The sequence below is a fragment of the Salmo salar genome, chromosome ssa20 (assembly GCF_905237065.1).
Source record: "Salmo salar chromosome ssa20, Ssal_v3.1, whole genome shotgun sequence".
Classification (NCBI taxonomy): Eukaryota; Metazoa; Chordata; class Actinopteri; order Salmoniformes; family Salmonidae; genus Salmo; species Salmo salar.
This window is the reverse complement of record NC_059461.1, coordinates 13,267,092-13,294,320: the sequence shown is the minus strand read 5'-3', so window position 1 is coordinate 13,294,320 and position 27,229 is coordinate 13,267,092. Positions and strand designations below refer to the sequence as shown.

Below are 27,229 nucleotides of genomic sequence, written 5' to 3'. Positions count from 1 at the left end.
CTTACCAGTCTCAAAATATCTTCAAACAAGTGGAATGGACATTCTGTCTGCGCATCGTATGGTTGTGTCTACAGAGGAGCAGCTGAAAGGAATGGCAAGACATTTTGAAAAAGTCAAGGCAGCTGCAGACACATTTGTTCAGTGGGCTAACAGGAAGTTGCAGGAATTGGATGAGGAAACAGAGCTGGAGTTAGAGACCACTCTGCCAACGAAAAGGGCTTGAAAGAAGAAAACCATGCCTGGAGAGATGGCACAAGATGAGACTTTTACTGGGGCAGAGAGTGCATACAGGATTGGTGTCCATAATCAAATTCTGGATACAGTTATAGATAGCATAATGAGTAATGGCACTTTGTATGCCGCCATGGCTCTTCTGGACCCTAAAAACTTTAGTCAGATAACATCCAGTGCCAGTGGCCTTCCACAGACAGCCCTTCAAGAACTAAGCAAATGTTTGATCAAATTTGACAGCAGAGCAATGGTGTCCAATTTACATAGTGAGCTCATGAGTCTGGTAGAACACTGGACTAGAAGAATACACAACCAGGATTATGGAGGATCATGGACCTGAAGGAAATTAATACGAGGTAGAGTGGTGAACAAGCTGTTCATCTTGCAAGGACTGTCCAGTGTGTTGCTACCGTATTCTTAGTCAGTACTACCTATTGACCGACGCATACCACATCCTGGGCCTTGCTTACAAGTTCCTAACCCTATCATTAACCCAGGTAGCTTGCGAGCGGAGCTTCTCTACCCTGAAATTCATCAAGAGTAGGCTCAGGAGCACTCTATCTCAACAGCACCTGGAGGCTTTTATGCTCATGGCTACTGAGCGAGATGTTTTAATGGCCCTGGACAGTGACTGGGTCATAGATGGCATTGCTGAGAGAAATGAGCTGCTGCAGAAATTACTAATTTAAGGAGGTAGGAAATATGAGTATTTCTATTCTATGACTTGCCTACTCACCAGTCTTTTCACCAACACATTTCCTCCTGTATTATTTATTTTCCTGGTCAGATGGTTGTAGAGATTTTTGCCACCTTGCTGCCAGTGCCATTGTGCCAATATATGCTCCTTCTAGCCAGCCTCGTCCCATTGTTTTATTTTACATCTATTTGACTAATGTTATTGTTTTAAATATTGTTCAGTAATCTTGTCTACATAAAGTGTGGCGTGGGTTGTGTGGGGGGTGGTGTATCGCTGGGGGGGGGGTTTGGTGGGCCGGTCTGAGTTTCATTCCCAGTCCATCCCTGGGAGCACCCCCCTGTCCACATTGATGGGACAGCAGTGGAGAAGGTGGAAAGTTTTTTAAATTCCTCAGTGTACATATCACTGACAAACTGAAATGGTCCACGCACACAGACAGTGTGGTGAAGAAGGCGCAACAACGCCTCTTCAAACTCAGGAGACTGAAAGAATTTGGCTTGTCACCGAAAACCCTCACTAACTTTTACAGGTGCACAATTGAGAGCATCCTGTCGGGCTGTATCACAGCCTGGTACGGCAACTGCACCACCCACAACTGCAAGGCTATCCAGAGGGTGGTGCGGTCTGCAGAACGTATCACCAGGGGCAAACTACCTGCCCTCCAGCATACCTACAACACTTGATGTCACAGGAAGGCAAAAAAGATCATCAAAGACAATAACCACCCGAGACACTGCCTGTTCACCCCGCTTCCATCCAGAAGGCGAGGTTAGTACAGGTGCATCAAAGCTGGGACAGAGAGATTGAAAAACAGCTTCTATCTCAAGGCCATCAAATTGTTGAAAAGCCACCACTAGCACAGAGAGGCGGCTGCCTACCTACAGACTTGATATTATTGACCACTTTAATAAATGGAACACTAGTCACTTTAAAAATGCCATATTAAGAATGTTTACATATCTCACATTACTCATCTCATATGTATATAATGTATACTGTATACTTCACTATCTAGTCTTTATTCATTGCATCTTAGCCGCTCTGTCACTGCTCATCCATATACAATATTTTATACTTATATATTCTTATCCCATTCCTTTACTAGATTGTGTGTATTAGGTTTTGTTGTGGAATGTGTTAGATATTAGGTTTTGTTGTAGTATTGTTAGATATGACCTGTTAGATACAGATTAGGGCCCATTCATTCACACGCAATTTCTCCATGGTGTTATTTGACAAGTAGAGATGAAGGAGCACTATGGGAGACGGATTTAAAGAGACCTATGGTTAGAATAGTCTTGACACGAAGATCAAAACTAGTTGTGTGATCAGGCATCACACCAGCGTCGCGCTGACAAATAACTAATTATGAGAACGTCTCAGAACAGTTATGCTCTCTTTTGACATGGCGCTCAATGCATTATTGTCATGATATTATCAATTACAACAATGTATTCACTGTTGGTGACTCCTGCTCATGCCCTCTGTACTATTTTAAGATAACATTCTAGATAAATGAATAGAGGCCATACACATATCAGACTCACCAACAGAGAAGATGGCGCCGTACTGTATGGCTGCCATCTTGCGATTTCCGACCCAACGTTTGCTATTTTCTTTTGACATTTATCTAAACTTTTTTTTTTTGGTACAAAATGTAGCCGCTATAATTTTTTAGGATTGACAATAACTTTTTTTACATCAGATCGACAGATAATTCCGGCTTCAACTTGAACTAATCTGCCCTGGGCTCTTTGTGTAATTCCAACACAATTTTTGGGCTATCTAAGAGGAAAAGCCGGCCAAAAAGAGGCAGGAGAGATTAAGGTGAAGTGAAAACCGGCCACATCTGAGGAGGGACCATTCTATTGGCCAATGTACAATCTCTTTATAAGATGGATGACCTCTGATCGTGGATTTGCTTTTAACGGGACTCTTGTGATTGCAATGTTCTCTGCTTATCTGAAACATGGCTTTCGGACAAGATACCCCCCCCGTGGCTATCCAACTCGATGGATTCTCCATTCATCGAGCAGACAGGACATTGGATTCAGGGAAATCGAGGGGGGGAAGGGTATGCCTCTTCATCAACAGTAAATGGTGTGCTGACTCTATCGCAGTGGAAGTATTGACCCATTGTTCACCCATTTTGCAATACCTGATGGTCAAATGCCGACCCTTCTAGCTTCCAAGAGTTTTCATTTGTTATAGTGATTGCTGTATGTATTCCACCTCAGGACAAGAAAAACAACAAGCTAGCATATGACGAACTGTACAAGGCAATAAACAAGCAGGAAACTATGCACCGGGATGCTGCTTTCCATGTTCACGATAATTTGAACAACTTCCATAAACACATCTCCTTCGCCACTAGGGGCGATAAAGTTCTAGACTGACATTACTCTACCCACAAGCAAGCATAAAAGGCCCTCCCTCGTCCACTCTTCTGCATATCAGATTACTCCTGCTTCTTGTCTACAAGCAGAAGCTCAAACAGGAATTACCCCGTCACACTCTGTTGACAAATAGTCATCCGAATCGGAGGCTATGCTACAAAACTGCTTTGCTAACGCTGACTTGAATATGTTCCGGGACTCCGCAGATTGCGTCGACGAGCTAAGCATCTCCGTCACTGGCTTCATTAGGAAATGCGTCACAGTCCCCACAGTTAAGGTTCGCTGCTTTCCCAATCAAAAGCCATGGATTAACACTGAGGATGGCGCTAAGCCAAAGGACAGGGCTACCACACACAGGGCTATCGCAGCCAACCCCGAGGCTACCTCTGAGGACACGAACAAGTACAAGAAGTCCCGCTATGACATCTGCAGTGCCATCAAACAAGCAAAAGGACAATATATGAACAAGGTGGAATCCTATTACACAGGCTCATACGCCCGAAGGGAGTAGCAGGGGCTACAGTCCATTACGGATTACAAAGCAATACCCAGCCTTGATCTGCCCAACGATGCATCTCTACAGACGAATGCAAAGCATATTATGCACGCTTCGACAAAAACAACTCTGCATGAGGGCCCCCGCTGACCCAGGGGACTGGGTGATCTCGCTCTCCGATCAGGTCAACACTCAAAGGCCGCAGGGCCAGACTGTATTCCAGCGCATGCTCTCAGAGCATGCGCAGAACCGCTGGCAGGCATATTCAGTCATTTTAAACCTCTCCTTGTCCCAGTCTGTAATCCCCATGTCTCAAGCTGACCACCATCATTCCTGTTCCCAAGAACTCTAAGGCTACTGCCCTATAGCACTCACATCTCCAATCATGAAGTGTTTTGAAAGGTTTTGAAAGGCCAGAAGAGGACTGGCCACCGCTCAGAGCCTGGTTCCTCTCTAGGTTTCTATCTAGGTTCCTGCCTTTCTAGGGAGTTTTTCGTAGCCCGCGTGCTTCTACATCTGCATTGCTTGCTGTTTGGGGTTTTAGGCTGGGTTTCTGTATAGCACTTTGTGACATCGACTACATTTGATTGATTGACTGATTGCTTGTTATGGCACACATCAACTCCATCATCCCAGACATCCTTGAGACCCCCTCCAATTTGCATACCGCCCCAACAGATCAATAGACGATGCAATCTCAATTGCATTCCACACTGTTCTCACCCACCTAGATAAGAGGAATACCTATTTGAGAATGCTGCTCATTTACTACAGCTCAGCGTTCAACACCATAGTCCCCTCCAAGCTCGTCACCAAGCTTGGGACCCCGGGACTGAACACCCCCCAACTGTGGAGTGCGTCTGATCTTTCTAAATATCTAATTTAACTGTACTGTAAATAAGAATAGTGTGTAAATAGTATTTTTGTTGTATCTTGGTGTCTTTCCTATATACTGTACACTGAGCATCCAAAACATTAGGAACACCTTCCTAATATTGAGTTGCACCCCCTTTCTCCCTCAGAACAGCCTCAATTTGTTGGAGCATGAACTCTACAAGGTGTCGAAAGCATTCCACAGGGATGTTGGACCATGTTGACTCCAATGCTTCCCACAGTTGTATCAAGTTGGCTGGATGTCCTTTGAGTGGTCGACCATTCTTGATATACAAGGGAAACTGTTGAGCGTGAGAAATCCAGCAGGGTCGCAGTTTGACTCACTCAAACAGTGTACCTGGCACCTACTACCATACCCCGTTCAAAGGCACTTAAATCTTTTGTCTTGCCCATTCACCCTCAATGGCACACATACACAATTTGTATTTTACCAGGTAAGTTGACTGAGAAGACATTCTCATTTACAGCAAGGACCTGAGGAATAGTTACAGGGGAGAGGGGGGATGAATGAGCCAATTGGAAGCTGGGCACGATTAGGTCGCCATGATGGTATGAGGGCCAGATTGAGAATTTAGCCAGGACAGCATGGTTAACAAACCTACTCTTTCAATAAGAGCTACTTTAGTGACCACAGAGAGTCAGGACACCTGTTTAACATTCCATCCAAAAGACAGCACCATGTCCCCAATCACTGCCATGGGGTATTGGGATATTTTTTGGCGACCAGAGGAAAGAGTGTCTCCAACTGACCCTCCAACACCACTTCCAGCAGCACCTGGTCTCCCATCTAGGGACTGAACAGGACCAACCCTGCTTAACTTCAGAGGCAAGGCAGCAGTGGAATGCAGGGTGGTATGCTGCTGGACAATACATGTTGCAATTGTCTTAAGACTTAAAAATCCTTCTTTAACCTGTCTCCTTTCCTTCATCTACACTGATTGAAGTGCATTTAACAAGTGACATCAATAAGTAATCACAGCTTTCACCGGGATTCACCTAGTCAGTCTATGTCTTGGAAAGCGTAGGCATTCCTAATGTTTTATATAACGGGTGGGTCTAATCCTGAATGCTGATTGGTTAAAACCGCATTCCAGCCGGTGTCTATTCCACAATTTACCACAGGCTAAATCTATGAGTTAAAATGCATATTTACTCTGTTCCATCTGACTGCGCAATCCACTGACTCATCAGTCCACCCAAGCAATTTCTAAAATTGATCTCCAATATAAAAAGCATCTTGACATTATCTGACATTTCTTTTAGACTAACATTTCGTTTTCAACGGCAGAGATTTGTATAAACCTCGCTTTTTGTCTTTCCGATATTTGCAATATTGTTTCAATATTCAAATTCCATCTCCAGCAGTCCCATAGTAATGAACGTGTCGAGAGTCGGAACGAGACAGACAGACAGCATTTCTCAACCAGTCGATATCATGAATCAGCTGGCATCATTTTTATGGATATATACAAATGAAACAAAGTGCAACTAGTTTGCAGTCTTTCCAGCTTCAGTTTGATGTGATTGTTTTAGCTGTGTTGGCTAACTCCTCTGAACAACAGTGTCCTGATGAGTGAGCACATTATCCATGCCAGGCGAGATCGCGCCTCATTAGCTAATTGTTATGGATATATCCAAATAAATGTTTCTAGAAAACAGCTTAACCTGTTATGGCTAGGGGGCAGTATTTTCACGGCTGGATAAAAAACGTACCCGATTTAATCTGGTTACTACTCCTGCCCAGTAACTAGAATATGCATATAATTATTGGCTTTTGATAGAAAACACTCCAAAGTTTCTAAAACTGTTTGAATGGTGTCTGTGAGTATAACAGAACTCAAATGGCAGGTCAAAACCTGAGAGATTCCTTTACAGGAAGTGGCCTGTCTGACCATTTCTTGAACTTCTTTGCCATCTCTATCTTTTACAAAGGATCTCTGCTCTAACGTGACACTTCCTACGTCTTCCATGGGCGCTCAGAGCCTGGGAAAAACCTGAATGTCGTCATCCCAGCCCCAGGCTGAAACACATTATCGCCTTTCTCAAGTGGCCGATCAAGGGACTGTGGGCTTAGGCGCATGCCCTGGCCGCCCCCGTCTTTGTGATTTTTCCTCTGTTTGCCGAAAAGGAGATTCCCGGTCGGAATATTATCGCTTTTTTACGAGATAAATTGCATAAAAAATGATTTTAAACAGCAGTTGACATGCTTTGAAGTACGGTAATGGAATATTTAGAATTTTTTGGTCACGAATTGCGCCATGCGCGCGACCCTGATTTACCATTTCGGATAGTTTCTGGAACGCACGAACAAAACGCCGCTATTCGGATATAACGATGGATTATTTGGGACCAATCCAACATTTGTTATTGAAGTAGCAGTCCTGGGAGTGCATTCTGACGAAGACAACAAAGGTAAGAACATTTTTGTTATAGTAAATCTGATTTTGGTGAAGGCTAAACTTGCCGGGTGTCTAAATAGCTAGCCCGTGATGGCTGGGCTATGTACTTAGAATTTTGCAAAATGTGCTTTCACCAAAAAGCTATTTTAAAATCGGACATATCGAGTGCATAGAGGAGTTCTGTATCTATAATTCTTAAAATAATTGTTATGCTTTTTGTGAACGTTTATCGTGAGTAATTTAGTAAATTATTAGTAAATTCCCCGGAAGTTTGCGGGGGGTATGCTAGTTCTGAACGTCACATGCTAATGTAAAAAGCAGTTTTTTTATATAAATATGAACTTGATTGAACAAAACATGCATGTATTGTATAACATAATGTCCTAGGTGTGTCATCTGATGAAGATCATCAAAGGTTAGTGCTGCATTTAGCTGTCTTCTGGGTTTTTGTGACATTATATGCTAGCTTGAAAAATGGGTGTCTGATTATTTCTGGCTAGGTACTCTGCTGACATAATCTAATGTTTTGCTTTCGCTGTAAAGCCTTTTTGAAATCGGACAGTGTGGTTAGATAAAGGAGAGTCTTGTCTTTAAAATGCTGTGAAATAGTCATATGTTTGAAAAATTGAAGTTTTTGTATTTTTGAGGAATTTGTAATTCGCGCCACGCCTATCATTGGATATTGGAGCAGGTGTTCCGCTAGCGGAACGTCTAGATGTAAGAGGTTAAACAAATGCAAATGTAGCTACTTTGCTGTTATTCTGGCTGCAAGTTAGCTGTAGTTGGCTAGCAAGCAAGGGATATGAACAATGCCAGCCAGTATGGCAATTGAACATTTAAAATGAACGACTGATACAGAACAAAAAGACTGAACGACTGGGTCGCGTCTCTAGCAAATCAACTGATAGAACAAATGACCAGCCGGCTTGGGTAGCTACCCTAGACTTGTGTCGGGACTATAGCTTGTGGAATGGTGAAATTGTATGAATAAATTCATCAAAATATGTCAATCATTATTTGAATATTTTGTATAAAAGTGATAATGCCCTCGAAGCCGGTGTTTAGAGAATATATTGGCATGGTTTGCTGGCCTTCGACTTCGTCTCGGGCCTAACAACACCCATGCCAATAAATCCTCCAAACACCGACTTCTCGGGCATTATCACTTAATTGTACACTGTGTATAACTTTGTATTTTCTATTTTGAGTTTAATGTAATAATATTATTTTATATTGTTCTTGTCTATTACTGTTCTGTACTGATTACAGATAGAGCCATGACTACATTATTTATTCAAGACAATTTATTCCACATCATGTAATTCAGTCAAGCAGTAAAATCAGATAAAAAAAACAGATAACACTACCCCTTATGGAAGAGCGCAGACTGTGAAGAGACAAACACACAAAAATGCACTCCACACACACATAAAAAAAAAATTTCTTCTGTATATTGATTTTGTATTGTGCTGTTCTTGTCAAAATATGGACTTGGTCTTTCACCAAATAGGGCTATCTTCTGTATACCACCCCTACCTTGTCACAACACAACTGATTGGCTCAAACGCATTAAGGAGGAAATAAATTCCACAAATTAACTTTTAACAAGGCACACTTGTTATTTGAAATGCATTCCAGGTGACTACCTCATGAAGCTGGTTGAGAGAATGCCAAGATTGTGCAAAGCTGTCATCAAGGCAAAGGATGGCTACTTTGAAGAATCTCAAATATAATTTGATTTATTTAACACTTTTTTGGTTACTACAGGAATCCATATGTTGTCTTTCATAGTTTTGATGTCTTTACTATTGTTATACAATGTAGAAAATAGTAAAAATTAAGAAAAAGTCTTGAATGAGTAGGTGTGTCCAAACTTTTGTCTGGTACTGTATATCCCTACCAGTAATAAAATGGGATGACGTCACTGATTTCCACGCTGGAGCGGACATCGACCTGAGAGACAGCAGGCAGAGGAGAGCTGTGAGACAGATATTGCCATAAATTAATTTGACCCTAATCTTTGGATTTCACATAACTGGGAATACAGATAGGCATCTGTTGTTCACAGACACCTAAAGAAACGAAGTAGGATGTGGTGTGGATCATAAAACCAGTCAGTATCTGGTGTGACCACCATTTGCCTCATGTAACGCGACACGTCCTTCAAATAGAGTTGATCAGGCTGTTGATTGTGGCCTGTGGAATGTTGTCCCACTTCTCTTCAATGGCTGTATGAAGTTGCGGGATATTGGAACTGGAACAGGCTGTCATACACGTCGATCCAGAGCATCCCAAACATGGGTGACATGTCTGGTGAGTATGCAGGCCATGGAAGAACTGAGACATTTTCAGCTTCCAGGAATTGGGTACAGGTCCTTGCAACATGGGGCTGTGCATTATCATGCTGAAAAATGAGGTGATGGCGGTGAATGAATGGCACGACAATGGGCCTCAGGATCTCGTCACGATATCTCTGTGCATTCAAATTGTCATTGATAAAATGCAATTGTGTTCATTGTCCGTAGATCATGCCTGCCTGCCTGCCTGCCCATACCATAACCCAACTACCACCATGGGGCATGTTGTTCACAACATTGACATCAGCAAACCGCTCGCCCACACGATGTCTTACACACTGTCTGCCATCTGCCCAGTACAGTTGAAACCCGGGATTAATCTGTGAAGAGCACACTTACCAGTGGCCATTGATGGTGAGCATTTGCCCACTGAAGTCGGTTACGACGCCAAACTGCACTCAGGTCAAGACCCTGGTGAGGACAACGAGCACAGAGATGAGCTTCCTTGAGACAGTTTGTGCAAAAATGATTTGGTTGTGCAAACCCACAGTTTCATCAGCTATCCGGGTGGCTGGTCTCAGATGCTCCCGCAGGTGAAGAAGCCAGATGTGGAGGTCCTGGGCTGGTGTGGTTACACGTGGTCTGCGGTTGTGAGACCGGTTGGGCGTACTGCCAAATTCTCTAAAACGACGTTGGAGATGGCTTATGGTAGAGAAATTAACATTAAATGATCTGGCAACAGCTCTGGTGGGCATTCCTGCAGTCAGCATACCAATTGCATGCTCCCTCAAAACTTGAGACACCTGCGTCAATGTGTTGTTTGAAAAAAATGCACATTTTAGAGTGTCTTTTTTATTGTCCCCAGCTCAAGGTGCACCTGTGTAATGATCATGCTGTTTAATCAGCTTCTTAATATGCCACACCTATCAGGTGGATTATCTTAGCTCACCAACAGGGAAGTAAACAAATTTGTGCACAACATTTTAGAGAAATAGGCTTTTTGTGCGTATGGAAAATGACTGGGATCTTTCATTTCAGCTCATGAAACATGGGACCAACGCTTTACATGTTGCATTTATATTTTAGTTCAGTGTAGATCTTGTATAAAGTAATGTTCCAAAGAAAATGACTCCATTAATGGTAGAATGATTAAATATAGGCATTTGTTTTCATATTTAGAAAAGGCACTCTTTGAAATGTGTGGTAAAGTTCAAATTCCTATATTTAAGATGGCAACAAATCATCTAGGCCATTTAACCTAGCTAAAGCACCCAAGTAAAACTGCCACAAAGCAATTAGTCCTGAGAATAAGGAATGATATGAGGAATGATCAATAGCGGTAACACAAGGATTCTGCTAAGAAAGTCTTGTTATGACATCTGTCATTAAAGTTTATTGTTTTATAATGGACCTTCCTCCCATTAGTGAACAAAGTGGCCTACCAAGTGAGACATGGGAAAAGCTATTTTGCAAAGACTCCATAGCCTACTCTCTGTGGAGTTGTTAAAATTCTAATGGGTAGAGATGCAAGGTGACTGCTTATCTAAGCTTATTGAAATCAATGGAACTCTAAATTTGAATATGAAAACAAAGAGTACAAGTGAGCGAGGGAGAGAGTGGCAGGAAACTAGTGGGTTTGCAGAAGGATTAGAAAGTTACAGAGTCAGCATTCCATTCAGGGAAAGTGGGGCATTGGCTTGACAAGACAAACGGTCATGGCCACATCCCACTAGCCTGCCTTCCCTAGCCTGGATTGTGTTCCTTACGGCACAAAAAGGAAAACATTTTAAAATGTTTTGCAACAGAAAACAAAAATAAGTTTGTACATGTAAGTCCCTTCCTTTTGTTAGTTCCTCAGGCTACCAAAGCCCTGGGTTCCAAAACACATTTAATTTTTTTGCCCATTTTTTTACACTCTTATCATAACATCATGGCAATTCAAAATGGTGGAAGAAAACCCCAGGCGGATGTGTACACTTGACCTGATATTTAACTCACCTATTTTTAATGCAAAAAGTATGCTTTCATATGAGTTATGCAAATGCGACGGCACGACAACAAACAGAGGTCTATCTCAACACTGCAATGTAACTTTTGGTGACCAAAATCTAACCTCACAGTTTCAAATTTTAATCAGTTGCTGTAGCTGAAATAGAGTCTGTAGCATGAAAAAAACCTATGCCCGAAAGACATCTGGATCAAGAGCAGTAGCCTACTCAGAACATGAAAATGTGTGCCACTTCATATGTTAACTGGTGAGGTGCTTAAAATGCATTCTAATGGACTGTCATTTTTCAGGGAGATGACATTCAGCAAATCTTTGTCGTTGCAGCATGGTCCCTGCCTGTCCCTGAGATCTGTGCATGTTCTTCTAATCGAGCAGAGTGATGAGATTGTATCGTGAGCAGCACACTCTTTGGATTGTTCCTCAATCTCCAGCATGCAATATGGAATCACTATTCAGACTGCGATCAGTATGCCGGGAGGCATTGGCAAATGGGGCATGTCATGAATTAATTACTGGGAGAGAAGAATGTTGTGTGCCGACAGGCCTGGCAGGTAGAATAACTGCCGTTATGCTAAGTTATGACTGTCATAATCACGACATGGCAGTTGTGTCAGGTCCACCCCAGACTCATGAAGACATGGGATTCCCTCCCTGTGTTTCAAACCAGGGGTACATAAGGGGCCAAAGGATCATTTGATTGGCCAGCTCCATTGACCTTTCACCTTGGGTTGAGTAGGAATTACTGATAGAGGAAGGTTGGGGTCAATGCGATAATACACTGAACAAAAATATAAACGTAACATGTAAAGTGTTGGTCCCAACAATCCCAGAAATTTTCCAGATGCACAAAAATCTTATTTCTCTCAAATTTTGTGGACAAATATGCTTATATCCCTGTTAGTGAGCATTTCTCCTTTGCCAAGATAATCCATCCACCTGACAGGTGTGCACATCAAGAAGCTGACTAAACAGCATGATCATTACACAGGTGCACCTTGTGCTGGGGGAAATAAAAGACCACTTTAAAATGTGCAGTTTGCCACAAATGTCTCAAGTTTTGAGCATGCAATTTCCAGATCATTTAATGTTCACTTCTCTACCACAAGCTGCCTCCAATGTCGTTTTAGAGAATTTGGCAGTACGTCTAACCGGCCTCACAACCGTCGACCACGTGTAACTACGGCAGCCCAAGAACTCCACATCCTGCTTCTTCACCTGTGGGATCATCTGAGGGGGATGCTGAAGAGTATTTATATCTCTAATAAAGCCCTTTTGTGGGGAAAAACTCCTTCTGATTGGCTGGGCCTGGCTCCCCAGTAGGTGGGCCTATGCCCTCCCAGACCCACCCATGGCTGCACCCCTGCCCAGTCTTATGAAATCCATAGATTAGGTCCTAATGATTTTATTTCAATTGACTGAGTTCCTTATATGAACTGTAACACAGTCAAATCTTTGAAAATGTTGCATGTTGCGTTCATATTTTTGTTCAGTATATATTAAAGGGCCTCTCTTTCTGCTGATATGTGTGTGACTGTCCTGGCTCTCGTTGGTGGGGTTTGATGACACAGGGAATACCGAAGGGATCAGGTTATGGAATTGAAAACATTCCTTCTTTTAGAGAGAATGAAGGATAAGGCTTTGCTGTTTTTTGTTCACTTCATCATAAAAAAAACAGCAATCTCAAAAGTAACACTTGAGCTTCAATAATGGGATTCTAACAGCGCACAGAGCAAGGCTTTTATAATACCTCCTACCCCTGTAGACCACTGAAGCTGGAAAGTGTGTACCTGTGTGCGTGTGCATGAGTCTCTCCACTATATTTGAAAGGTGCTTTTGAGGCAGATGCTCCAAAAATTGGCATTCTGGGTAAAGGTTTAGAGTTTTATAGCAGAGTGTTGGAATGAACTTTTTATCACAATTTTTATTTTATTTTTATGACTGATAAAAGGGAATGCTTTGAATGAATATGCTAATACACTACAAAAGAAAAATATGACTGGCAATTTCAACCTCACCCCTTGATGACATAAAAATACTCATATTAATATTCATATCTCCCCAATATCAAAATAATATGCAGATTCATATTTCGGGCTCAGATGAAACATACATAGCATTTTTGTCTTCCTGAAATCAATCTGTAGGATCATGAACAATGTAGATAATATCAATAATAAATCAACTAACTTTTTTACCCCTTTTTCTCCATAATTGGTAGTTACAGTCTTGTCCCGTCGCTGCAACTCCCGTATGGACTCGGGAGAGGCAAAGTTCAAGAGCCATGCGTCCTTCGAAACACGACACTGCCAAGCCGACTGCTCCTTGACACACTGCTCACTTAACCCGGAAGCCAGCTGCACCAATGTATCAGAGGAAACACTGTGCAACTGGTGACTGTGTCAGCGCGCATGCGCCTGGCCCGCCACAGGAGTCGCTAGAGCGCAATGGGACAAGGACATCACGGCTGGCCAAACCCTCCCCTAACCCGGACCTAGCTGGGCCAATTGTGCGCCGCCTCATGGGTCTCCCGGTTGCGGCCGACTGAGACACAGCCTGTAGTGACGCCTCAAGCACTGCGATGCAGTTCTTTAGACCGCTGCGCCCCTCGGGAGGCCCATAAATCAACTATCTTAAACGTATAATATTCTTGATTTTTCAGCAGAGTGTGTCGAGTGTGTGTGTTTGTGTGTGTGCGCGTGTGGACGTGACAACAGTCTATTGTCAGGCCTTTGGCCCCGTAGAATTAGGAATTAGAATACTATAATGGGTATGCAATGTGTTATGACAGTATAAAAGGTCAGACATTTTGGTCAAGGTGTAGTTCATCCATGGTCAGGAGAAAACTGAGGATGGATCAACAATGTTGTACAGTGAAAAGAAGGAAACCTGTACAGAATAAAAATATTCCAAAACATGCATTCTGTTTGCAATAAGGCACTAAAGTAAAACTGCTAAAAATGTGGCAAAGAAATTAACTTTATGTCATGAATATAAAACATTATGTTTGGGGCAAATCCAACACAACACATCACTGAGTACCATTCTTCAAATTTTCAAGCATGGTTGTGGCTGCATCATGCTATGGGTATGCTTGTCAACGGCAAGGACTAGGGAGTATTTTGGGGGGGGATAAAAAGAAACAGAACAGAGCTATACACAGGCAAAATCCTTGACAAAAACCTTGTTCAGTCTGCTTTCCAACAGACACTGGGAGACAAATCCACCTTTCAGCAGGACAGTAACCTAAAACACAATACCAAATATACACTGTAGTTGTTTACCAAGATGAGAATGTTCCTGACTGGCCTAGTTACAATTTCAACTTAAATCGGCTTGAAAATCTCTGGGAAAAACTTTAACATGGCTGTCTAACAATGATCAACAACCAACTTGACAGAGCTTGAAGAATTTAAAAAAGAATAAAGTGCAAATATTGTACAATCCAGCTGTGCAAAGCTCTCAGAGACTTACCCAGAAACACTCACAGCTGTAATTGCTGCCAACACTGATTCTAACATTGACTCAGGGTGTGAATACTTATTTCATTTTCAATACATTTGTTAAAATGTCTAAAAACATGTTTTCACTGTCGTTATGGGGTATTGTGTGTAGATGGATGATAATTATTATTTGTTTTAATACATTCTGAATTCAGGCTGTAACACAACAACATGTGGAATAAGTCAAGGGGTATGAATACTTTCTGAAGGCACTGTATGTGAGGATCCTGTTAATCGACTACATCTCAGTGTTCAACACCATAGTGCCCTCCAAGCTAGTCAATAAGCTGACGGTCGTAGGTCTGATCACCAATGGCGATGAGACAGCCTACAGGGAGGAGGTCAGAGACCTGACAGTGTAGTGCCAGGACAACAACCTCTCCCTCAACGTTAGCAAGACCAAAGAGCTGATCGTGGACTACAGGAAACAGGGGCAAGTGCACACCCCCATTCACATCGACGGGGCCACAGTCACGAGGGTCAAGAGCTCAAAGTTCCTCGGTGTCCACATCACTGAGAACTTAACATGGTCCTCTCACACCAGCACAGTCCTAAAGAAGGCACGGCAGCACCTCTTCTCCCTCAGGAGGCTGAAAAAATGTGGCATGGCCCCTCAGATCCTTAGGAACTTTTCCAGGTGCACCATCGAGAGCATCCTGGCTGGTTGTGTCACCGTCTGGTATGGCAACTGCCCTGCCCTCGGCCGGAAGGACCTACAGAGGGTGTTGTGGAATGCCCAATGCATCACTGGGTTGAGTTCCCAGCCATTCAAGACGTACATACCAGGCGGTGTCTGAGAAAGACCTGAAAAATTGCCAAAAACTCCAGCCACCAGACACATGGACTGTTCTCCATGCTCTCGTCCGGCAGGCGGTACCGGTGCATCAAGGCTCAGACCAACAGACTCCTAAACAGCTTCTATCCCCTGGCCATAAGACTCTTAAATGGCTAACAGCAACTTCTCTCCCTCTCCCACAGATTATCCACACTGACTCTATGCCCATCCACAGGTCTGTACCCATTCAGATACACACACCTTCACTGTCACTCTGACTCACACACATACACTCACACACACCCTCAGTCACGCACTCATTACTGACGCCACACACTTACACCAACACACACACACACACACACACACACACACACACACACACACACACACACACACACACACACACACACACACACACACACACACACACACACACACACACACACACACACACACACACAACCCTCACACCGATGCTGCTGCTAAAATTATTATTGATTCGATTTATTACTACCACTACGCTGCTACATTATTCATTGATTATTGATTACCATTAGTATTACCTTAGTATCTATCTATTTATCCTACTACTGGTCACTATTACTCCTGTTTATATGTATATATGACCATAAGTATTTATATATTCCTGCTACTATACCCTTTTTAGCCTTGTTTACATGTACAGTATATCCGCCTATCACGCTTACAATGACACTCTTGCACACATACACACTCACACTAACACCCACACACTTACACTTACATACACACACACACACACACATACACATAAACCCACCACAAATTTGCATTCTTATTATTATTATTTATCCTGCAGTCATTTTATCCTAATCCCTGCCTACATGTATATATCTACCTCAAATACTCTAGTATCCCAGCACATTGTACATTTGGTACTGGCATTAACCCTGTATATAGCTTTTGTATCCTTAACTAGCATTGAAAAGGTTAAGCATTTCACTGTACTTATATGAGAAATAAAGGGGTTGGAACCAAAATGATTTTACTTTTTACATTTTTTTATTTCACTGTTCCGATCAGCAAAAGAAAGTTTCATCTAGCTTGACATTAAATTACTTCACCAATCTGTGCGGATAGAGCAGCTTGGTATGGAGCGGGAAAACTATTTTCCTGCATTGGACAGACAAGTGTAGGGTGCGAGATGCGACTGAAACTTTGCTGGTGGGGAGAGAGCGATAGAGGGTGGAGGAGGAGGCTTGGCTTCAAAACGCTGGGCATCTTGTTATGACATGCATTATCTGAATTAACCCCACAGAATTCTACCTACAGAGGAGTGACTCCCACGAAGGAACTTTGAATGTCCTTGAACATTCAGAGAGTTGGCTTAAAGTTGGACCAGAGCTAGCACCAGAGTTAAAATAAAAAGACGTCTTACCTTTTTATAGTTAATAAATCCAATGTGTACTGTATCCTTAACTAGCATTGAAAAAGTGAATCCATTCTTCTCTGATAAAAATATCTCTCTCCCTAATTTCTGAATCACGCTTGTATTATCAGAAGACTACAGTACTGTAGACTATGCCTTGGAGGGGCAGGTAGCCTAAACACGCACAGGCAAAGTTTTCAGCTGACAGGCAGACACTGCAATAAGTTTCTGAGTGACCAAGTGAGGGCTTTGCATAGGCTGAAAAAAACCCCGCCCGGAACATAAAATAACGTTATTAATCCCTAAGAGTCTATTGATCCACACCTGTGCATAGATAAAATAATCATAATAAAAAAATCCCAATCAAAATCTGTCAATTTAAGCTAGATATATATGTTTTTTTGAATGAGCTGCCTCTCAATCCACCACATCCGCCTATGTCGGCCTTCCGCATCTGTGGTGGAAGGTGGCTGAGCTGCAGTGGTGTTTGTCAGACCATGAGACATCCCGAAAATTGGTCTTCTCACAAAAATGTCTGTGTCGCCAGAATGGTTTGGCCTACAAACGGAGAATACCAAGATGATTTTGCTCTATGACCCCCACAAGCCTAACGGGACTCGTCTGAAGTCGATACCGCTGATGTGCAAACTTCTGTCTTTGGCTTCTGAACCGTTTGGGCTAGAGGTCGACCAATTATGATTTTTCAACACCGATACCGATTATTGGAGGGCCAAAAAAGCCGATACCGATTAATTGGCCGATTTATTTATTTATTTGTAATAATGACAATTACGACAATACTGAATGAACACTTATTTTAACTTAATATAATAATACATCAATAAAATCAATTTAGCCTCAAATAAATAATGAAACATGTTCAATTTGGTTTAAATAATGCAAAAACAAAGTGTTGGAGAAGAAAGTAAAAGTGCAATATGTGCAATAGAACATGAGAACATATGAAAGCTGGTGGTTCCTTTTAACATGAGTCTTCAATATTCCCAGGTAAGATGTTTTAGGTTATAGTTATTATAGGAATTATAGGACTATTTCTCTCTATACGATTTGTATTTCATATACCTTTGACTATTGGATGTTCTTATAGGCACTTTAGTATTGCCAGTGTAATAGTATAGCTTCCGTCTCTCTCCTCGCTCCTACCTGGGCTTGAACCAGGAACACATCGACAAAAGCCACCCTCGAAGCAGCGTTACCCATGTAGAACAAGGGGAAACAACTACTCCAAGTCTCAGAGCGAGTGACATTTGAAACGCTATTAGCGCGCACCAGGCTAACTAGCTAGCCATTTCACATCGGTTACACCAGCCTAATCTTGGGAGTTGACAGGCTTGAAGTCATAAACAGCGCAATGCATTGCGAAGGGCTGCTGGCAAAACGCACGAAAGTGCTATTTTGAATGAATGCTTACGAGCCTGCTGCTGCCTACCATCGCTCAGTCAGACTGTTCTATCAAATCATATACTTAATTATAACATAATAACACACAGAAATACCAGCCTTAGGTCATTAATATGGTCGAATCCGGAAACTATCATCTCGAAAACAAAACGTTATTCCTGTTACATTGCACAACCTTCAATGTTATGTCATAATTACGTAAAATTCTGGCAAATTCGTTCGCAACGAGCCAGGCGGCCCAAACTGCTGCATATACCCTGACTCTGTTTGCAAGAGAAGTGACACATTTACCCTAGTTAAAAGAAATTCATGTTAGCAGGCAATATTAACTAAATATGCAGGTTTAAAAATATATACTTGTGTATTGATTTTAAGAAAGGCATTGATGTCTATGGTTGGAGCAACGTGTACCTAAGCGCTTATATGCAACGCAGGACAGGCTAGATAAACTAGTAATATCATCAACCATGTGTAGTTAACTAGTGATTATGATTGATTGATTGTTTTTATAAGATACGTTTAGTGCTAGCTAGCAACTTACCTTGGCTTCTTACTGCAATCGCGTAACAGGCAGGCTCCTCGTGGAGTGCAATGTAAAGCAGGTGGTTAGAGCGTTGGACTAGTTAACCGTAAGGTTGCAAGATTGAATCCCTGAGCTGACAAGGTAAAAATCTGTTGTTCTGCCCCTGAACAAAGCAGTTAAACCACCGTTCCTAGGCCATCATTGAAAATAAGAATGTGTTCTTAACTGACTTGCCTAGTTAAATAAAGGTTAAAATATATATATATATAAAAAAATATGAATCGGCCAAATCGGCGTCCAAAAATACACATTTCCGATTGTTATGAAAACTTGAAATCGGCCCTAATTAATCGGTCGACCTCTAGTTTGGGCCATACACTATATGACCCCACTATGGAAAGGGGAGCTTCTCACCAACACAGTGGTGTTCTGAAGGTAACCGGTATCGGTTTAAAAAAAATGAATGGAAGTATGGAGGTAGTTTTGTGCCATTAAAAAAAGGGGTAAAATGTGTCCCAAAGACAACAATATTTCCTTAGCTTTCTTTTATCTCCTAGATATAGGAAAGACACTTCAAAACCTTATTACTTATTTTTTGACTGTCTGTTTTGCCATATATGAATGTATTATTCAATGTGTTTCTATGGGCTATAGTATTAAATGCCAAAGTCAATATTTTCTAAAAAAACACATTTTAATTAATATATTTTTTGATACCTACAGGGGTCCTAAAATTCAAAATCAAATAGCTAAATGATCCATGGTATGATCATCTTAAAACAATTCCATATGTTAGCTTAGACTTTTTAACCGGTTCCCATGCTTTTAAAATAAAGGTTCTGTTCCGGAACAGTCTAAATCACTTTCGTTCCGAGTTCTGATTCTGTTCCTCTAAAAATGTTGTTCTTTTCCAGTTGTTGGGTTCTACTCCCTGAACTGGCCCCAACCCCTGGTTGCAACCACCCCATAAAAAAATAAATGTCAATATATTTAACATTATGTAAAATGTATTTTCAATATATGGGTACAAGTGTAAATGGGTACGAGCGTAAATGTAAACTTTGGCAATGATATAATAAATAAAAAAATGATTTCACCTCATTTTAATATTCTGTCATAAAGAGCACATGTTCGACTTCATAAAAAACGAGTTTTCCCCTCCCAAGAGGTAAAGAAAATGACTATATTAAGTACACATTAAGTTATGCCAGTTGGACACTGGTTGCACTGCTCTCGTCAAGTTTGTTTGTTTATTTGTGATATGAAAGACATGGAGTCACTTCATGACTGATAACGTATCATGTTTCTAGTCATTTAAATGCATTTAAATACATGGTAATGCTTTTGGTATGTGTCAAGTAGAATAACAATACATTTTGACAAAACATATTGTGGAGTTGGCAACCTATTAGAAGACTTGGAGGCCTGGCTTTTTGGTATCGTAGCTTTGTCTTTGTGCTTTTTGGCCTCCCGTGAGATGGATTGTCATTCCAGTTAATGTGTTATGCATGTGTGTAATTAAAGGTTAAGCTTTGTCATACTGTATGGAGAAAAAAAATACATGCGAAATATAAGATATTTTCCAATATAATGTATTTAATTCGTTTTTATTTCATACATTTTAAATATATTCCAACATATATTACAGAATGTATTTAAAATGTGTATATAATGTCCGGTGGAAGCAGAGTAGGAGATTGAGAAAATTCAGGTAAATAGAAGATGCAATATCTACATGTACTTCAAATACATTTTACGCAATGTTAAATATATTGAAATGTATTTTTCTCCCATACTGGTGTACACTGACATAAGTGCATGTGATACCAAAGAGCTTACTAAAGTTTCATTGTTAATACAGTGACCATTTCATTACAATATTGTCACGTTCTGACCAGTAAAGGGGTTATCTGTTATTGTAGTTTAGTCAGGACATGGCAGGGGGGTATTTGTTTTATGTGGTTCAGGGTGTGTTTATGTAGAGGGGTGTTTGATTTATGTATTCCGGGGTTTTGGTCTATGTTCTATGTTATTGTATTTCTATTTTTCCATCTAGTCATTCTATTTCTATGTTTAGTTTTTGGGTTTGACCTTCAATTGGAGGCAGCTGTTCCTCGTTGCCTCTGATTGAAGGTCCTATATAGAGGGGTGTGTTTGTAATGGGTTTTGTGGGAAGTTTTTTTTTTTTTTGCACTGCTGTGTTTAGCCGGCAAGACTGTTCGTTTGGTTATTGTTTTGTTTATTTAAGTGTTCACAATAAAAGTGAAAATGAGCACTAAACCCGCTGCGCCTTGGTCCATTTTTTATTTCGTTATCAGAGGATAAGTAGTGAATGCATTTCATAATTCACTGTCCCCCGTGGAGAACACAACCCTGGCGTTGCAAACACCATGCTCTACCAACTGAGCTACACGGGACCGTGGTGGTCCACTTACTACGATGACCGTTACAAATATGACTTGGCCAATTTTGTATATTTGCCATACATCTTAATAAAAACATATTTCTTACAAATAAATTGCTTGTTGTGATGTGTGTTTTGTCCAATATTTTTATTTTAATCCCAGCCCCTGTCCCCGCAGGAGGCCTTTTGCCTTTTGGTAGGCCGTCATTGTAAATAAGAATTTGTTCTTAACTGACTTGCCTAGTTAAATAAAGGTTAAATAAAATAAAAAAGGAAAAATATGTAAAAGCATGTTGGAAAATATTTTACAAAACATTATCAAATACATAATATATTAAGCAAATATATCGATAAATACAAGTGAAAACATATTCTAAAGTACATTCTTTAATGTATTACATTTCCCGATGTATTTAACATATATTGTGAAATACATTCTGTAATAAACAGTATTTTGGAATGTATTTAAAATGTATTAAATATTTCACATAGATAGACATGCTTTTTTTCTAAAAATACATTTTAAACGTCCGTCCCCCCCCCCCCATATAGGACCAGTTTTGAACCCCCTTGTCCTCCATGCTTTTTTCCTCTCCAGGTCCACCAGTACATAAAGAGACTGCTCTGCCTGTAGGTAAAATACATTTCATTAAACACCCTGCTGCAGTGAGCAGCAGTTTTCCTCTTGCCTGCTCCTCTCTTGGAGAATTTGTCAATCTTGACATGCTGATGCTCTGTGGCAGGCCTGTCATTTCAAATCACCCAACCTTGAATTAGGGCGCCGGTTCACTCACTGAGGGCAAATGTAAGACACGCAACCACCCATGCAAGTACACACCTACACTCTTCACACACTCTTCACACACATTCCTAGAGGACAGGTGGAAAGTACAGCAATAATAAAAAAAAATGTCCCTGAAGCATCAGTGACCCAAAGAGGCAACTTGAGAAATGTAACATATAAACACCGTATGCAGATTTCATATGTTTGATGAGGTAGCAACACACAGTAGTAAATGGCATGAGGAAAAAAAGCTATTAATCTTCTTTGTATTGGCCTTTGGGACCAGCCCCTCCCACCAAACACACACACGCACGCACATACGCACGCCAAACACACACACACACACACACACGCAGAATTCTGTAGAGAATTGATCTAAGCTTTTTCCTTTGGGCTTCACTGATGAATGTCAACTAAAGAATATAGCAAAGCATGTGTCTGCAATCCTGAGAAAGAATATATTCCTTTTACTTTCTGCTAGTGAGATTGGGTTGCTGGGATAAGGTAACGCAATTACCAGGACGTGATCCACTCCTATTCATGATGTCATGACTGTCCACGAGAATCCAAATAGGTCAGATCAGATTTGCAATGAATAACTTCAATCAGACCCCCTCTCACCCGCGGGGGGGAGGGGGTAGATTAGTGGGGATTAACAACTCACGTCCTGAAGATTCAGATCTCCCTCTCCAATATTCACCAAAGGAATGTCCTTTGTTTCAAGAGACGTTTCCCGCTGAAACTCTAACACGTTCAAAAGCAAATACTGGAACAATATTTCTATGTGGGGAATGGTCAGAGACGATCTACAGAACACTAATGTCATTTTGTTTCTTATTTTGTGATGTCATTAAAAATGCTATAAAGGAAATAATGTATTTTGGAAAGTATACCCACTACATGTATGAAGTGTCCATCCTATGTGTTGTGCATCTAACATGAAAAATGATTTAAAAAAATGTGTTAACCTGTCTGGGCTAGGGGGCAGTATTTTCACGGCCGGATGAAAAACGTACCCAATTTAAACAGGTTACTACTCTGGCCCAGAAACTAGAATATGCATATTATTAATAGATGTGGATGGACAACACTCTGAAGTTTCTAAAACTGTTTGAATGGTGTCTGTGAGTATAACAGAACTCATATGGCAGGCAAAAACCTGAGAAAAAGTCAACCAGGTAGTGGAGGATCTGAGAATTGTAGTTCTTCTTTCTAGTCCCTTTCGAAACTACAGTATCTGTGGGGTTACGTTGCACTTCCTAAGGCTTCCATTGGCTGTCAAAAGCCTTCAAAAAGTTGTTTCAGCCTTCTCCTGTTACTGGGCAGATAATAGGAGCTCAGTTACTGAGTGGACTGCCTGTGGACAAAGGGATTGGATATGCTCGGTCACACGAGCGCCGTTCCTTCTTTTTCTCCTTGAATGAATACGCTATTGTCCGGTTGGAATATTATTGCAATTTTACGTTAAAAATACCATAAAGATTGATTTTAAACAGTGTTTGACATGCTTCTAAGTACGATAATTGAACATTTTGACTTTTCGTCTCTGGTACCGCGTTTGCGTGTTATGCCTTTGGATAGTGCTCTGAACGCACAAACAAAACGGAGGTATTTGGACATAAATATGTATTATTTCGAACAAAAACAACATTTCTTGTGGAAGTAGCAGTCCTGGGAGTGCATTCTGACGAAGGTCAGCAAAGGTAAGAGAATATTTCTAATACTAATTCTGAGTTTAGGTTGCCCTGAACTTGGCGGGTGTCTGTATGGCTCTCTGTGATGGCTGAGTTATGTACTCAGAATATTGAAAAAAAACTGTGCTTTCTCCGTAAAGCTATTTTAAAATCTGACAAAGCGGTTGCATCCAGGAGTAGTCTATCTATAATTCTTTAAATAATTGTTATATATTTTGTCAATGTTTATGATGAGTATTTTTGTAAATTGATGTGCACATTCACCGACAGTTTTGGTGGGAATACATTTTCTGAACATCACGCGCCAATGTAAAAGGCTGTTTTTGTATATAAATATGAACTTTATCGAACAAAACATACATGTATTGTGTAACATAATGTCCTAGGAGTGTCATCTGATGAAGATCGTCAAAGGTTAGTGCTTCATTTAGCTGTGTTTTGGGTTTTATTGACACATGTCCTTGCTTGGAAAATGGCTGTGTGACTATTTTTGTCTATGTACTCTCCTAACATAATCTAATGTTTTGCTTTCGCTGTAAAGCCTTTTTGAAATCGGACAATGGGGTTACATCAAGGAGAAGTGTATCTTTAAAATGGTGTAAAATAGTTGTATGTTTGAGAAAGTTGAATTATGACATTTTGTTGTTTTTGAATTTGCCGCCCTGATATTTCACTGGCAGGTGGGACGCTAGCGCAGGTCCATAGATGTTAAGAGGGATGTGATTTGAAAAACTATAAGAGATAATTATTTTACATAACTTTGTACAAGTGACAAGTCATGCCCCCTAGGAAGGTCAGAGAGCGTATCAGCCTGACGGAACCGCCCCTTTCGAACAAACTGTATAAATGATGAGTCAAGAAATTAACATAGCAGACCACAAAACCGTCAGCTGCAGCTGCATGTTTAAAGTGGTTTGAACTGTAAATCTCAACACGAGGTAGAGATTATAAACTCACCTCCGGACAATCACTGGTACTGCTGATTAGCTGTCCTAAGTATCTTCAAAAGCAAATTTAAATAGGACCATCCTGCACTCTGCTCAAACCATAGATACGGCTGGCTAGCCTATCTTCAAAGAAGCATCTTCAAGAGCGAATGGAAGGAGAAGAAACTCTGTAGTTCTGTTCAGGCCTACACGCCAAGTCACTGGATACTGGACAACTACAGAGAAGAACAACAGTAGAAGACTTGTTGGTGTCACACCCTGATCTGTTTCACCTGTCTTTGTGCTTGTCTCCACCCCTCCAGGTGTCACCCATCTTCCCCATTTCCCCCAGTGCATTTATACCTGTGTTCTCTGTTTGTCTGTTGCCAGTTCATCTTGTCTCGTCAAGCCTACCAGCGTGTTTTTTCCGTGCTCCTGGTTTTCCTAGTCTCTGTTTTCGAGCACTCCCGGTTCCAACCTTTTCTGCCTGCCCTGACACTGAGCCCGTCTGCCTGACCATTCAGCCTGCCCTGACCTCGAGCCTGCCTGCCACCCTGTACCTTTCGGACTCTGACCTGGTTAATGAACTTCTGCCTGTCCACGACCTGCCTATTGCCTGCCCCTTGTATTTTAATAAATATCAGAGACTCGAACCATCTGCCTTCTGTGTCTGCATCTGGGTCTTGCCCTGTGTCGTTATAGTTGGAACCCTTTTGAACAATCAGAGCCTTACAAGCATCCCACGGAAAGGCCCAACTCCCTTTCCAAGGCGGCCCTGTCGACTGAGAGAGATCCACGCGGACTCAGACATTTCACGTAAATACATTCATGATTTCTTACTCAAAGCAGGCTGCGGTTCGTGTAGTATATGGTTACTGTAGGTGAGAGTAGTTTCTAAATGTACCAACGTTAAGTGTCTCTCTCCCTCTCTGTCTCGCCCTGCCCTCTTCATCTCTTTTGTAACAAGCAGCCATATTGTTATCAGTCCTCTAGGGACCTGTTTTGAATGTATTAAGGGTGTATGTTTATCCTGTGTTACCATTTAATTAGCTAGTAAATAAATTATTAAACCAATTTGTGTAGTACTGAATAATAAGTAAGGTTCGGGTTTTTGCAGATGCAAGGAGGTTACGACTGTTCAGAATGATTATATGATATGAGGTTATGATTAATAAGTTGACTGTTTTTAGATGTGATGGGTAAATGCCTTTGATAGTTTAATTCGGGAGATGGTAACTCTTTAAAGAACCACTCTCATGGTGCCCCAGATCCTAATGAGTTAATTGTTACATGATTAATTTAATCGGGTAACAATTAAACATAGTTTGTTGATTAGATAAATAACAGTCCTCAGATTAATGTTAATGTCAAGTCACGACAATGAATGAAACCTGAGAAGCTTATGCTGCTCAGTGTTAAATCTATTTCCAAGATTTTGACGCAAAAGTTATGCTTCCAGTGTTGCAGGTAAGAAAAATGACAACCCAGACAACCCAACCCATGAAAACCCAGCGTAGCTTCTATGCAAGCCTTAATTTGATCCAGCTGTCTTGTCTACCTTGAATTATTCTAGTGTGTAGAACAAGTTTTAGAATCCCACACCAAATAAAATGTTCTCCTTTCTTCTGGGCAGACTTTGGGAATGTGACAAGAACGTGGAGCGTTATCGAACCAATAGACTGAGTTATTCATGGTATTGATCCTATTTGTGAGTGCTCACCAAGCCAGTGCTCTCCAGTAATCTTGCCGAAGCCGTTGCGGTATGCGTCCCATGCTCGGAAGAAGTTCACTGCGCCATCCTCTCTGCGCTGAATGACCTGGGAGGATAAACAGAAAAAGAAAAACACCCCATATTATTACCATGGCAACATTTTGGTATATTGTTTTGTGATCCTAAGTGCCCAAATGCAACCTAATCCAGGGCAGTATTCATTAGTACACACCATAGCGTTGTGCAACAGAAAACGAAAATGACCGTTTCTTATTGGACAAGCTCAAGTAGTCTCTCCCTGTTTCAGTCTGTTTTCTTCTGTTTGGTACCTTGTGAATATGACCCTGAATAATTGGTTTTCGCCAGCCCCATTTGGTGAAAATGACATTGACCCATTTGGTGCTGCTTTAAATGATGTGCAGTTTATAAAGGCTTCATGAAGCCTTCATGAACAGAACATAAATGTGTCACAAATAATCTATAACCATATGTCATGCTCTATAAAAGGGTTCATAAAATAACCACCCATGTCAAATGTGACATAACCCACTTGCACACTCTTGGCATATGTGTTATATTATTATTATTCTACAATGTAGAAAATAGTAAAAATAAAGATAAACCCTTGAATGAGTAGGTTTGTCCAAACTTTTGACTGGCA

The 27,229-nt window shown here is 41.1% G+C and overlaps 1 protein-coding gene across 1 annotated transcript in view; it reads right to left on the bottom strand.

The window, feature by feature from the left end:
- Window positions 1-27,229, bottom strand: part of LOC106580129 (fibrinogen C domain-containing protein 1) — a 224,560-nt gene that overhangs the window by 43,982 nt on the left and 153,349 nt on the right. Inside the window, exon 5 of the mRNA XM_014160835.2 lies at window positions 26,578-26,674. Within this exon, the coding sequence (XP_014016310.2) occupies window positions 26,578-26,674 (97 nt within the window). The remainder of the gene's footprint in view (window positions 1-26,577; window positions 26,675-27,229) is intronic.